The sequence below is a fragment of the Pecten maximus genome, chromosome 1 (assembly GCF_902652985.1).
Source record: "Pecten maximus chromosome 1, xPecMax1.1, whole genome shotgun sequence".
Lineage (NCBI taxonomy): Eukaryota > Metazoa > Mollusca > Bivalvia > Pectinida > Pectinidae > Pecten > Pecten maximus.
The window spans coordinates 25,432,764-25,447,381 of record NC_047015.1 but is presented as its reverse complement, the minus strand read 5'-3'; the positions used below and the strand labels follow the sequence as shown (position 1 = coordinate 25,447,381).

Genomic DNA, 14,618 nt, shown 5'->3' with positions numbered 1-14,618 from the left:
TTAGGCGGACCGCGACCTACATAGTTAGCAATATGGCGTCGAGTCAAGTATGAAATTTTGACTAGTGTAAAGTGAGGGTCTATACGGACGGAATAAAACACCTAGATGAGACTAAATGGGTGTTTTGGGGTACATAAACATCTCATTTATCCATATATGCAAGGTAGGTGTTATGTCACACCCGATTTTATTGTTTTTGCATCAAATTCTTAGCGACACCAAACGGTGTCGGATAATTCCACGTTTTCATATAGTAGTGCGCTCTGGCCCTACACCAGACATGGTGACAGGGCCAGAGAAAACTCGGGCTAGTAACATAGGTACACTATTAAGGACAAGGCGTAGTAGGACTCACAAATACCCCGGTACTTCATAAAACGTACATCGTATACACAATACAAGTTTACCGTTATATTAAAATAATATCAATTCAAAATCATATGATCGATACAACCGTGTGGTATTCGTTACTATTCTAAAACAGCCTAATATTTTATCTGCTTTTTATTACAATTCGAGTCCACGGTTGAGCAAATGGATCCAAAGATCCAATGGATCCAAAGCCATGGAGCACTTATTAAATAGAAACAGGCGTCGATATTTTGTCCTGATTTAGCCAAGATCTCTATACAGAACACACCACAAATATAATGTTGTTTCTCTTCCTCAGGGGCATTCGTCTACGCCAAAGGGGAAATCTTAGGAGAGCCAAACACTCTCTTCATCACATCACCTGCTGTTTCTAATGAAAACGTCGACTACTGTATTACGTAAGCTATTTACGACATGGCCTACAGAGCCCTATAAAGGGCATTTCAGCAAAAGTAAAAAACAAGAAAACATGTTTATTGCATTTTTGCCAGTGAAATATAGAAATTTATCACACTAATAAAAATTATATTTTCACCACAGCGATAAGCGGTGAAAATAGAAGATTTTGCAGTGAAAATATAACTTGCCGATTTTTCCCAATCGAAGCGAAGATAGGTAAATATTAAGACTCGTTTTTGCCAAAAAATCACTAGACGTTGGCTATTCATGCAGATTCTCCGATAACAGCAGAAAACGCTTAAATTGCGTTGATCAGTCCTTTCAAAATGGCGCCGTCAAGTTGACGTGGAGTAACGTCACAAAGAGATGACGTCATGAATTATGTTCCTGATTCCAGCTTATTTTGACACTATTAATTTTTCGATGTTTTTTTTTAAATTTTGTTTTAAAGTATATAAAATGCAATAAAAAGAAAATTGAATGGTTTCCCGTTTAAAATAACACATTTCACACGTATGACAGAATATTTCGATATTTTTCATTCGTGCTTCGCACTCGTGAAAATATCAATATTCTGTCGTACTGTTATATTTAACGGGAAACCATTCAATTTCCTCCCTTATGTATCATTATTAAACTCCATTGAAATGCAAATGTTCATTTAACAGGCAAAGCCAAATGTCGAAGTGGCATGTCGGCATGACCCACTCTTACTTTTGGACCCCAAATATACTACAATAGTGTTTATTTCTGTTCAATTAGGTTCACGTTATCAATGCACGGTGAAATGATGGGAAGTTTGAATGTCAGTAGTACATCATGTGGCGACACTGTAAACCTACAGTCGTGGCAGGGTGACCATGGCGACAGCTGGAACAGAATCACCCTGGAGGTTAAGCTGGCCTGTGTATCACAAAACTTTCAGGTAAACTATTAAGAGGCCAATGAGCCTAAACGATGTTACTACAAACATTTACAGCAGTGAGAATGATAGCTTCTACCTCAATAATTAAAATCCCACTAAGAATTTGTTTTCCACGATGGCAGTGGGCAACTACTTACATGTCAGTGTTAGTCAATAAGCACTGCCCCAATCATGTAAGAAATGACTAAGTTTCTTATATAGAAAATCGACTTTAGATTATACTAAATGTCATATATTTTGTAATATCAGAAACTTATTAGGCGTCGTTAGGCGATGGCATATATTTGAAAACATAATTAACATTCAGAGAATAAAACAGAATGAGAGAAATAAATTACAAAAATATAGCACATTATTTACAAGATGTTAAGGTAAAACTGGAAATGTAAAAATGTTAAGGTAATACTGGAAATGTCTGAGTGTACTGCGAATTATTTTCAGATTTCATTCGAGGCAGGGGAGAGTCAATCGACAGAGAGTGATATTGCGATAGATGACGTGTTGGTAGCCGACTGCACCACCATCCAGAGTTTCCTTGACGATCAGGAGTTTAACAGGGACGGAACACGTGAATATCTCTACAATCCCTGGCCTGCAACATAAGTCCCCAGACGACAGTTGCTCATCGGAGGATGGAAACGTCTCGATATTTAGAATAAAAAATGTGATTTTTTGCTGTGATAAAATAAATCCTATTCATACATGAATTTGTACCGCGTCATGTATCTTACAATTTACCTTAATAATGATTTGGGATTAAATGATCAAGAGTCGAGATATACATATCGAACCATTACCTCCGATGATCAATCGAGTCTAGGGATAAATAAACAGGACGGTATTATACACCTATAAATCCATTTCATTTCGGAGGAAAATTAAAAGAATTCGAAAGAAATGGTTAGATGTATTAATTCTGACGTTACATCAGTCACCTAATCACGCCCCATTCAATAGTGTCCCTAGCAGAATGTACCTATTTAGGCCATCGTTTAGATTTGATCAGTACTGCGAGGAAAACAATTGTGTTTGTTATATAATGCTGGTGTCGATTCCAATAAAATGGAGGTCGGGCTAGTTCGTTTTCATCACTCACTTTTATCGCCATATTGTCACTATACATGTCCTAGGCCTTCATTATCATACATTTCGTCTCTCGGACATCACTGGCATGCAAGTAATCAGGTTACGAAAAATAATTAGTATACATATCAATAACGATTGTATCGAGTACAAAAAGTCTTGCACCATGTCGAACACCAATCTTTATGTCCTCCAATATGGAGACGAGTTTGTACAAAAGCATATAGTGAACATACAGAAATATATATATACACATCTACAATAGCAGGGCGCACTGGTGAAAGCATTCTCCTTGGTTCAGTTCAGTAACTAAATTTCAAAAGAACACGAACTCTATATATAGTGCGAATACTAACCCTAACTAGTACCCTAGCTCTCTCTCTCTCTCTCTCTCTCTCTCTCTCACACACACACACACACACACCTGCCTGCTTCACACACGCACGCATCCACACGCTTGATTTAAACTTATTGTCGACTCTTTTTCATATTTTCTTTAAGGAGTAATGGTTACACCCATGCATCTTAATTCTCACACGCACGCACAGACCTACGCATTATCACACTTCACGCACACCTTCATCCTCGTCATCACATACGCAAACACGCAATCACACATAGGTAAGTACCCTTTTATACATGCATGTATACATCTTTAAATACATGTACACCTGTCGTGGATGCGTCAACCTGTATTCAACTACTACTGTAGCTAATATTCAGTTTCTTTACAAGTATAATATATTAGCAGTACTCTCGGTAATTGCGATGCGTCTCGGGTTTGGCGGTATGCCAGATCTGGGACGAGGAGCTCTGCACCAAGAAGTGCACACAGGAAGTCCTCGCCTTCAATATCATTTAGGTAATTAAACATATGTGGTCCATAATCAAGCAGGATATTGGTCAGAAAGTGATTCTTCAATAGTCTTGTTGAAAAACATGACACGCATATATATGTAATGGGTACATTGTCGGATGTAATGTGTGGAAACGTGTTAAAACATTCAAAAGGAAGTAGACTTGTCTAATAAGTTTTGTACACATGCAACTATCCAACAGTATATATATATATAAGAATGATCCACCGATTGATTTCTTCTAAATCTAATGAAGTGGTCGTCGTTTGATACATTTCCACTCCCGAATTTCCTGAGAACCATGTTGTGGTACCGTGTTTCCCTAACAACAGTGTAGATATATAGACTGAGAAGGAACAGTGATTTTATAGAGTATCTTCAGTCTAGCTGGATTAGTTTGGTCGGGAAAACGAGTTTCACGTTGATAGTGTCGCCTATTCCTTGGATTCCCAATAACGTCGTGTAAACCTGTTCGGGAATGGTCTTTTCAAGATAAGACAAGACAAGACAAGAACAATCTGACCGAGACAAGTTCAAAGTCTAACTCCGAATTAGTTAACATTTAATATCTATCAGATCCTGTTAATTTCATAAACGACTGTCAATCCTTCGCAAAGTTGAACGAACTGTTATATTCGAGGGGTAATGTCGTGCGAGTTTTTACTCATATAAGACGATCAAAAATCCTACGTAATATTAATCTCTTTTGTCAGAAAGACTTCCCGATGACATCCGTTTTTAAGGAACATGATTTCTATCACAGCTATAGTATCCCGTAACATGTTCGGCTTAACTTTCTTTAAATATTGCGAGACAAATCCGTAGCATAAACAAAACTGGTGTCCTTTGCTTTTGCAAATAGTATAGAACTATTAGCGTAAAGATCATATTGCTTAAAAACGGGAGCATTTCTGACAATGCCCAATAAACTTTAAAATATCATACAATATCAGTTAATTACGACCCGTCACTGTTGATTGTTGTCTTTCCAATTACCGTGTATATAGTACTCTACAACGTGTACGTGTGTGTTACGTTCTTGACGCAGAAGCATTTATACCTTCGCACATTCTTCGTGATATTTCTATAAAGTTCTAATTTAAAAAAAAAAAAAAATGTTATTCGAGCAGTCACGGAACAATTATGCCACCTATTTTTCGAAACGCACAACTTATGGACAGTCATGGAATCGCGAATGCATTCTCCCGTCGGAAATGAACAGCAAATAAGACAAATATTACATGCAGAATGGTAAACGACACTAGGATATTACATTGTATGTAGTGGAGATAATTTTTACCATTGTAATAGCTACCAAATGGAAAAGACTTAATGCACTGGCACAATTATGAACAACAATCACAAACACTCGGTCCGTCGGAAGGGTCATAAAGCGGGGTCCTGTGTGAGAACTGTCCCAAGTTGCACAAACAATATCCCTCTGTGGTAAATTCGGTCAAAAGCAAGATGATGATGCAACGAGTGACGTCATACTGCCAAACAGATTACGATATCGTTCGTTATACATGGCTAGGCGATTGGGTGCCGGCCAGGGCACGAGTCATAAAGTTGTCTTCCTTCGTCAATTGTGTTACTATGTTATATATCAAATAATTAGCACAATGTATCATATATGCACTATGTGTTGGTAGATTTGCTTTTCCTGTCGTAGTTGTAGATGAATATTTGTAATATGTGTACAATTCGTATCCATGTATGTAAATACATTGCGATCCAGGTATTCATATCATCTAATAGACGACTTCCACTATGCTATCACTGTACCAATGAAACGTTCTTTTTTAAGAACGCCGATGTGGTTCGAAGGTATAAGCTGTGGGTATTTCTGGCTAGGCGATTGGGTGCCGTAGATCGTGAGTTCGAGGCCCGGTCAGGGCACGAGTTATCAAGTTGTCTTCCTTCGTCAATTGTGTTACTATGTTATATACGATACTGTTCTTTATATAAACTAGGACAGCTGATTACCTCATGCCGATAGAAACACCGGTTGTATTCTGATAGACGAAACCTAGCAATTGACGGAGTCGTGTAGGTGTAAACCAATAATGAAATGTATTCTTGTTCTTTAATTTTGTTTTTCATCACCTTCAAAATTTGTTGAACTTTCTCGTTTCCTTATTTTCCATGATTTTGTTTCCTTTCGCGAATGAGGAAAAAAGTTCAAATAGCGATAGTCGGAATTTCCTCGTTTTCGCCCTTGCCTAGCAGATACGTCTACTTGTTTTGGAACATTCATTATATAGGCATTACTCATGGACGATTATGATCAAATCTAACGTAAATCATCGAGGAAAAGTAAGCGTTCATTTGAAGTATTGTCTAATTGTCCCAAAGAGCCAAAGGTTACCCGATACAGTATTCACTTGGGTTTAGTTTTTCCACCGGAAAAAGGTGGAGTGTCTAGTAAGATGTATTTTTGCTCCTATTTGATGTGTTTAGGATCGATCGCGACGTCCTATACGAGAACGATAGTAAATTATTAGCTCGTACTTTAACATGAAAAGTGAATACATAAGTAGTATTCAGCAGACGCATTAAATTAAACTATAATGGTTTTGTGAACAAAAACATCCGACTCTCCGTCTCCCTTACTAAGCTTCGATTTTTTTTTCACTTATTTGACCTTGACCTCGAGGTAAAGATAACAGTGACGTAGCTACACAACTAAATTATATTAAAATTTCTTCAACGGCTTGGAAGTTATAGCCCGGACAAGCAATTTCTATAAAACTCGCACTTATTTGACATTTGATATTCATCACAGTACCCTAACGACAGTGCAATGCATAACGTCTTTAGGTTATGCAGGTATCCTCAAAGTTTCATCTAAATATCTTCAACGGTTCAGAGGTTATTGTCCAGATAAGATAATTGTAAAATTCGCACTTATTTGACCTTTGGTCTTGAGGTCATAGACCCCAACGGCAGTGCACTGCACTGCACGTTGACTTTAGATTATACAACTGTGCTGTACGTTTTATGCATGGCCCTGCCAAGAAAATATCATCATTAGAAGAAACAACAAATGATAACCGGTACTTATACAATATGTCCCCCTTCATTCGAAAAGATGACTTAATTAGTTTTCCATTAACACCCCGTGTTGCAATGTGTTTGGCTTCAATTTATTTAATGGTGATTTTATGGTTGACAACGAAATTAGACACTCTTAAATAGCCGAAGATTTTTGTTTTTCAAAAATCTATCATATTCAGGTAGCAAGTTCCTCACACCTCAGTTACACTTATATATTTATGCGAATTCAAAATGGTCAAAAATGCAAGAAGATAGGCCTACATGTCGCCTCAGTTGAAGCTGTGTCTGTGTAAAGAAAGGAATATAATTTTTTACCAACAATATAATATTTCCGGCGTAAGACAACGGGGACATCTTACTTTTTCTTTGTTCAATTGACTACATTTGCAACTAAATGAATGCTGCAATCTGATCGCGCACTTTCTTTCTCTGGTACTATAGAACGGGTTCTTATTAATATCGGCGTGGTTTTGTTTGCTTATTGCATCTTCTTGGAACATTATTTGTTGAAAAAATGATATACCAGTCGTATTCCTAACTTAATCAATTCACAAGTCATTGTGATCTGCAAATAATTCAGTTTCAATTTTAAAAGACATTAGTGATTAAAATGAAAATCATTTTTCATTTGAAATTCTACCCCTAAGCTATTGGGTTTCCTGATAAGCGATCAGGCTCATGACCATCCCGGCCATTTAAACAATATCTTAAGTATCATATTTTTTTTTTTTTTTTATGTCTCATTATTTGATAAGCACATTCTACAGATACGAGGAAGCAGACACGGAATGTATAGGGCTGTGTCAGGATCGAGTTGGTAAGTGCAGCATTGGCTTGAACTTGGTTCCAATTATTTTGTCGGATGCGTTTTTCCCATAATGAAACTTCATTCTCCACCAAGCTGTTGTATCTCTTGAAGTTGATATATTGGTCCATCATGTTACATTGGTTACTGTCGTTTCATCCAAACAAATAATTTTACTCTACGAGAACATTACATTCGACAATATGAAACCCACTCATTAAACATATCCGAGGATAAAAAAAACATCTTACTTGGTATACATTATATAAATATGCCTCTTGAGAAAATTTTTTATCTGCATAATGCGACAAGACCTCGGGTGTTATAAACATCGAAATATTTAAACTATATACAGTGCAAACAGTAGAAGATAGAATAATTTCCCGGGTGCAATTGACCGACAAAACGACATATCATTATTTGTACTCGATCTTATTACCTTGGAATATATGCCAAAAACCGTTTGATCGTACAACAGAATATGTTTACATATATAAAAAGTTTTGAAAACAAGAAGGGCGACGGACCTTCGTGTTAACCCGATTTCTGATATACCGATAGCCGATTTCTGTTATGAACTGCTAGAAATTAAGTAAACATAGCAGGTCGAGGGTACACTGTATATGAAAAAAATACACAATGTAAAGTGCATCGCTTATTATGACACTTTCATGTTATATTATCCATTTTAAAATCAAAGTTAAAAAGAGTTCAAATTTAGTTGACGAAAAAACTTCTGATATCCTCCGTTGGGAACCGCCTGTCTCCTAGGGGATAGACCTAAGAATGGAACAGTTTACCTCTATTGTTTCACTTGTCTTCGCTTAGACATTTAAATATGATCAACGAAGGACCTATCAGGTTACCTTAAAATCCTTTAAATGGCCTTTTCTAATATCTGGTCAACACAAAAGAGGTATAAGAGCATAGGATTCTGATTTAGAGGTATGAAATTTTCGTACATTTTATGCACGTTTACCCTTTTTGGGTCTCGACCCTTGAAGTGCTGGTATAAAAAAATATCGTTTCATCCAATAACTCTAAATTTAACAGGAGCTGGTCTGTACCGCTCAACTGGATATGGCAATAAAATAAGGACGGGGAAACACTCTACAATTCTATAGAAGGGTTATGAGGAATTTGCTACGTTTCCCCTATTTGGCCAGATGCATCAGGCCCACCGTTTATACAAAGTTATTTCCCATTCACGTAAGGATGCTTCAGACCAAACCCCCAACAAAAACAAAAAACAAACAGTGTCTTCTTCACCGAAGATTGCTCTACAACAAATTTTGTTAGATCTACTCAGTGGTTCATGGTGAGCTAACCTATAACAATGTTCACCTACATGTATATCTAGCGGAGAACGAAAAGCGTAATGAAATAAACAAATTTTGATTAATCACTGCAAACCCCATCTATCATAGAAGCGTATTTGATTCCAGTATATTTGCTAATGTGACCATTTTTTGCCATGCCGCCAACTCATGTGATTTAAAATTCTATAGATCTACCAGTTTTAATGGTTTCCAACTAACAAAATTCCAAGTGTATTGACTTCATAATCCTGAAGCATGGAAGAGCATCCCATCCATGAAATGTACTTGATTTCAGCTAACCTAATCGTGTCGGTTTTTACTGCATTGCCAATTTAGGCCTCCACACCTCCCAAGTGTTGGGGATTTTAAATTCACTTCATAGTGTTTATTTGGTCCAACAAGCTTCTTAAAATATCAGAATACCCGTTGTCTCCGGACAGACGAATCGCCACTACGAATGAGTCCCGGGTAATTTAAAACCAATACCCTTAAACACATATAGCATAAACGTTAAATTGAATACGGTGATTTTGTAGCGCAAACCAAAAAACAAGCCTAAGGATATCACAAGATATAATGTATATGTATATTTCAGTTTTACCTTTTCCTGTTAAATGCTCTCAACCAGTCTTTGAAGGTCAGTCTTGCACACAGAAAAAGTATCCTATCTCCACTGGTTGCTGATTTTGGAACAAATACACTAAAACGATGCTCTTTTTTTCAACTTTATTCAGATTCGATTTACTGTAACTTCACGGATTCTCTATGCGATTGGATCCAGAACAGCGATGACGATTTTGATTGGACATTACAAAGTGGACCTACCCGAACCTTTGGAACAGGGCCAGATTGCGATAGGACAAACTGCTCCAATGGTAACGTCTCTTGATGCGAGCACTCTGCTGCCAACGATTTTTCTCTCAGCGTAACCTTAGAGCATATAGTTTATACAAATCTTAATATCTGTTCGTTGATAAATTATGTACGTTTACATATTTAATGAAGGTGTACTTACATATCGTTGCCTGGTCAGGATTTTATGTAAACTTGGGTAGTTGGAGAAACATTACATCATATTTGTTTTTTGTAGGCCAGTATATGTATATCGAGACATCTGGACCACGCACAGAAGGTGATGTGGCCAAACTGTCTTCAGTTTTACTAAGGGTAAGATGGACAAGCTGCACTAGCAAATATATAAGTATATAGTAACGTTATCTAGCAGTAAAGGTTATACTTTCAACGTAAAATGGAATTATGATGATGAAATATGCCTTAAAAGCATGGTAAGTGCAGCGATACAAAATCATAGGCGGGGATTGATTAATCCAACATGATTGGGAGAGACGTGAAATTAGTCATACAACTACAGGATGACAAATATCAAAACAGTACCAAAGAAGGAAAAGCATGCACTGATTTCTTGTGTAATAACACTTCTTCATTGGGAGTTCATGTAATCTCGTAAAAAGATGCAAATGTTATCATGGATATTGACAATTTCTGTTCGGGATTTCATATCAATAATATTTCGATTTTAACGTTTATATTCGCAGATTCGATTTAAATCACATTCTACTTACAGGACAACTGGTTTTATTGTTTTTCCTTTTACTACAATATGTATGGAGAAAGCATAGGGACACTATCAGTACTGAAAAGGACGCTTACAAATCAAACATTGCTGTGGAATAAGACGCAAAATCAGGGTAAAGGGTGGAAAAGAGCATCTGTAGAATTTAACACATCAAACAATGAGATGGTTAGTATTTCTGCATTGTCGTTGCTTTCGATAAACCAAAACACTGTTTATAACGCGATATACAAACCAATACATAAGAAGAATATAATATGCATTAAAATTTACTGAAAAAAAGAAATCCAGTCATATGCGACACTGCATTTCTTCCACATAACTAACAAAACATATCATGTCTACCTAAGCTGGAGATTCAAGCAACGCGAGGACGTGGATATAGGGGGGATATCGCAGTCGATGACTTTGAATTATGGTCAGGCAAATGCAGGAAAGGTAAGAAATGTAAAAAGTGAAACTTGGGAGAAATCATGAGATTTAAGATGATATAACATTAATGGAATAGCGAGAGAACATAATAATTATTATAAACTAAAGCCACGATAAAAGACACATATCGACAGATATTTCACGGTTAAGAAGATTTAAAAAAAGCTTCGTAGGTATTTTCATAAAACAAATTAGTAAAATCATGCCAAAAAGTTTAAATCCGAATCATCAAAAGAACTCAATTTCAGATAACAGTAAAGCAAGCAATTAAGGGCAATTTGTCGATCGTTAACGATAGTTTTGATCAGTCAAATGCTTAATGAACATTAGGAGGGACATTGGTGAATGATAGCTTAGTACTCAATACTTGTATTACTGTATAAAAATATTGGGATGTAAATATAAACATTTGTGTTTTAGTTTTAGAATGCGATTTCGAAGATGGTTTTTGTTCCTGGAAAAACCAAAATACGTCAGACATGTTTGATTGGCTTAGGCATAGGGGACCTACAAATACCCCTGGGACTGGCCCAACACAGGACCACACGTCTAGGAAAGGTTAGTTAACTACATTGCACTATAATATGCATTTCAACTAGTAATGTGCAGGTCAGCAGGAATGTTCACGTAATCCTAGAAAATGCACGGTGAATAAGGTGCACCACAAATAAGTAAAAAGTGTGGCTAACGACTTTCACTGACCAGGTTTATCACTACCTAAGGAAGAAAGCGGTAAATCACTTGACGTATATTACAGTGTAACATATTTAAAATTTTCTTTTAACTGGGACAAAATTAGATTATCACGGCGTATGCGTCATATCATGCCGTATTGATATTTTTACTATTTATTGTTCAGCATGCAAGTTACTAAGATAGACACCGATCAAGAAATGCTTGGCTACGGCGTTGACAAGGTCAAGCACAAGTAGGGTTTTTGTCGAGCTAAATGATCATTAGTTGACTGCAAAAGACAATGAAATAATGATGCACGCGGCTGCAAATGTCGAATTAAACAAGCACAGATTAAATGTCCAACGTGTTAGAACAGCCGAGTTGTAGATGAATATTATTATCATATTTTTTTTGCCACATCAAGCATTTTTTCCGATAACTGTAATATAGACATCCAAATTAAATTAAGCATTAAAAAAGTTAAATCGAAAAATTTAAATATTTCAGAAATATGTACTCGCTAGGAAAATACGCTTGGAAATAATACTTTCAATTCAAGTTACAACCAAAACAGTATATAAACTTGCGTTGTAATCAAAATCTTATTCAAATTCACACTTATCTCACTATTTCAGAACTCGGCAACAAAATGCAATCGTATATGCTAGGATTTGTTTGCTAAGGGCGCAGTTGAATCTCTTGCCGACTCTATTTTATCAAACAAAATAGCTATAACGAAATATCAACAAAATACAAATTTGACCATCTCTATAAACCTTGGTAAAGGCATTTTTATAGATCATTTATTGTTTTGCTTCGATATCCGATTTTGAAATAGCATAGCGAACGTGTTTTATTGTAGAGTATATCGTCATTTTTCATTAATCGCATTTGTAAACAGAGATAAAAAATTAGCTTTGTCATACTAGCACCACCTCTCTTGTTTTAAAACTCAGCAATGTATACAAACATTGAAATCGCTCTTTCAGTTTTGTTGTGTCAAGTTCCTATTTACAAGCATGTTCTACTTTTAGAAACTGCGTTAATCAATGACACTACACAATGTTCACAGGCTTCTACATCTACATGGAAGCATCATCCCCGCAAGTTAAAGCTGATACAGCTAGACTGACAACGCCATTCCTTCCGCCAACTCCCTGGGGTTATTGCTTCAGGTTTTGGCTATGTATGTATGGGAGAGATGTTGGGAGTTTACGACTAATCACAAGAGATCAAAACGGCAATGAGACAGTAAACTGGAGTTTAACTGGCGAACAAAGTAGCCTGTGGCAATCTTATTCATTGTTTTTAGAAGCGTCTCATTTGACAATTCAGGTGAGCAATACACAGATTAGACAACTCGTATGCTAGTTAAATATTGCAAGATTGGTCTTATAATGTAGAACTGAAAAAGATGTTAATTTGACTAATACTTGAAGTTGTTATGCTTGCTTAAGCTAGAAAATATCAAGGAGCACGTATTATATAGGTACTATATGAATATACTGAATTATTATTCTCAATCTATGCTTATAAAAAACAGATCTACATGTTGGCCCGCATGAAAGGGATTGAAGTGAAAAACATTTTTTTTAATATGAAAGGTAAAGTTAATACATAGGTATAAGGAAATAAGTCAAATTAGTTTTTATTGTAAACTTTTCTTTCATATCATATACATGTATTACTGGCCTTGAGGTCTTAAACTACCATGTTGAGATATGGAACGATGTCGTCAGTTGCAGTGACATGCGACATGAATTTGTATTTCCCCTGTATCTGCAAAAAAGTTCCCAAACCAACTTATATACCTCATCATTGCAACATGCAAGTTGTTCCAATAGTCTGTACTTTAAACCGCTCCCATGCACATCTTATCTTTAACTATGATTGGCGATTATTTTCTTATTAAACAGCTTTCAGATTGTAATGTAATAAAGCCATTTAATCTTCATCATATTCTGACGGTATCAAGTTGAGTACTTATGTATGCATACTTCGTCCTCACAGGTTATTAGGATTCGTTTACATCAAAATAAATCTTTTCTAAAGACCAAATTATACCTGAAATAAACAAAACGTATCGTCGACATAAAGACCTTCCAAAAACCCCATATTTATACTATGAATAAAAACACTCATTTTCATTATCCGTTATAAGTATTCGTCGTTTCAAATAATACATCACTTGTAATCTGTGTAAGTTTATAAAAATGTGAAAAACGTCTCGACGATAGGTATAATTAATGTGATATAGTTAATAGAGATCTTTACATGAAGCAACCAAGATATTCAGAGCAGGTCTGCCTTTGTCAATTTACGATTATTTTATGTGCATATACATTCAAAATTACTACGTAAAACTTGCTTTCTCCTTAGATAATCCTTGAAGGAGAGGTCGGATCATCATTTAGAGGAGATATTGCTATAGATGATGTTTCTATTCGAGAAGAAAACTGTTACGCCTGAAAAAAAGACATTTACTCTACGTGCTTTCGAGCGAAGAGGAAACTGGTTGGTTGCTATGGAAATATCAGTCTCAGATTCTTTCAAAACAAATAAGCATTATATAGTTATCTTATATATCATCGTCTATCATACAAGTTATTTCGCATTTCAAAATTTGGTAATGTTTACTTGTTGTTACGGGATGGGAAACCTTCCATCCACTTCATTCAGTGGTATTATATGTTACCTTTTTAATTACAATAAGTCATGATGGATGTTATATCACATTGAGATGACAAGGGCGTTAAAGTAAGCTGAAAAAGAAGTTCCATTGCCATACTTCCTCATGTGAAAAAAGAAATCGAAAATAAAACAGAAATTAGTTCCAACCTAATCGTATACCTATACACAAATAGTATGCCTACATAAATAAATGTTTTTACATCGGGAGTATTTGCTGAAATAAAGGAGATTTTTTTGCATCCGCTTTTATGTCATATATATATCTGTTTTCAATTTCAATAGCCGACACTGTGAACAAAGTGGTTTTATCAGAGGTATATTATATTTCAATGAAAATAATTTGCTATTAATTGGTTTATTAGGTCGGAGAAAACCCTTGTATCTAAGTTATCAGAAACCATGGTAGCTC

At 35.9% G+C, this 14,618-nt stretch overlaps 1 protein-coding gene across 1 annotated transcript in view; it reads left to right on the top strand.

Moving 5' to 3' along the window:
- Positions 1–14,231, top strand: part of LOC117336240 (MAM and LDL-receptor class A domain-containing protein 1-like) — a 32,437-nt gene extending 18,206 nt beyond the window's left edge. Inside the window, exons 11-19 of the mRNA XM_033896752.1 lie at positions 671–770; positions 1,534–1,696; positions 2,138–2,297; positions 9,908–9,984; positions 10,385–10,579; positions 10,762–10,849; positions 11,264–11,401; positions 12,591–12,853; positions 13,898–14,231. Coding sequence (XP_033752643.1) covers positions 671–770; positions 1,534–1,696; positions 2,138–2,297; positions 9,908–9,984; positions 10,385–10,579; positions 10,762–10,849; positions 11,264–11,401; positions 12,591–12,853; positions 13,898–13,987 — 1,274 coding nt within the window. The 3' untranslated portion in view covers positions 13,988–14,231. The remainder of the gene's footprint in view (positions 1–670; positions 771–1,533; positions 1,697–2,137; positions 2,298–9,907; positions 9,985–10,384; positions 10,580–10,761; positions 10,850–11,263; positions 11,402–12,590; positions 12,854–13,897) is intronic.
- Positions 14,232–14,618: the final 387 nt, after the last annotated feature.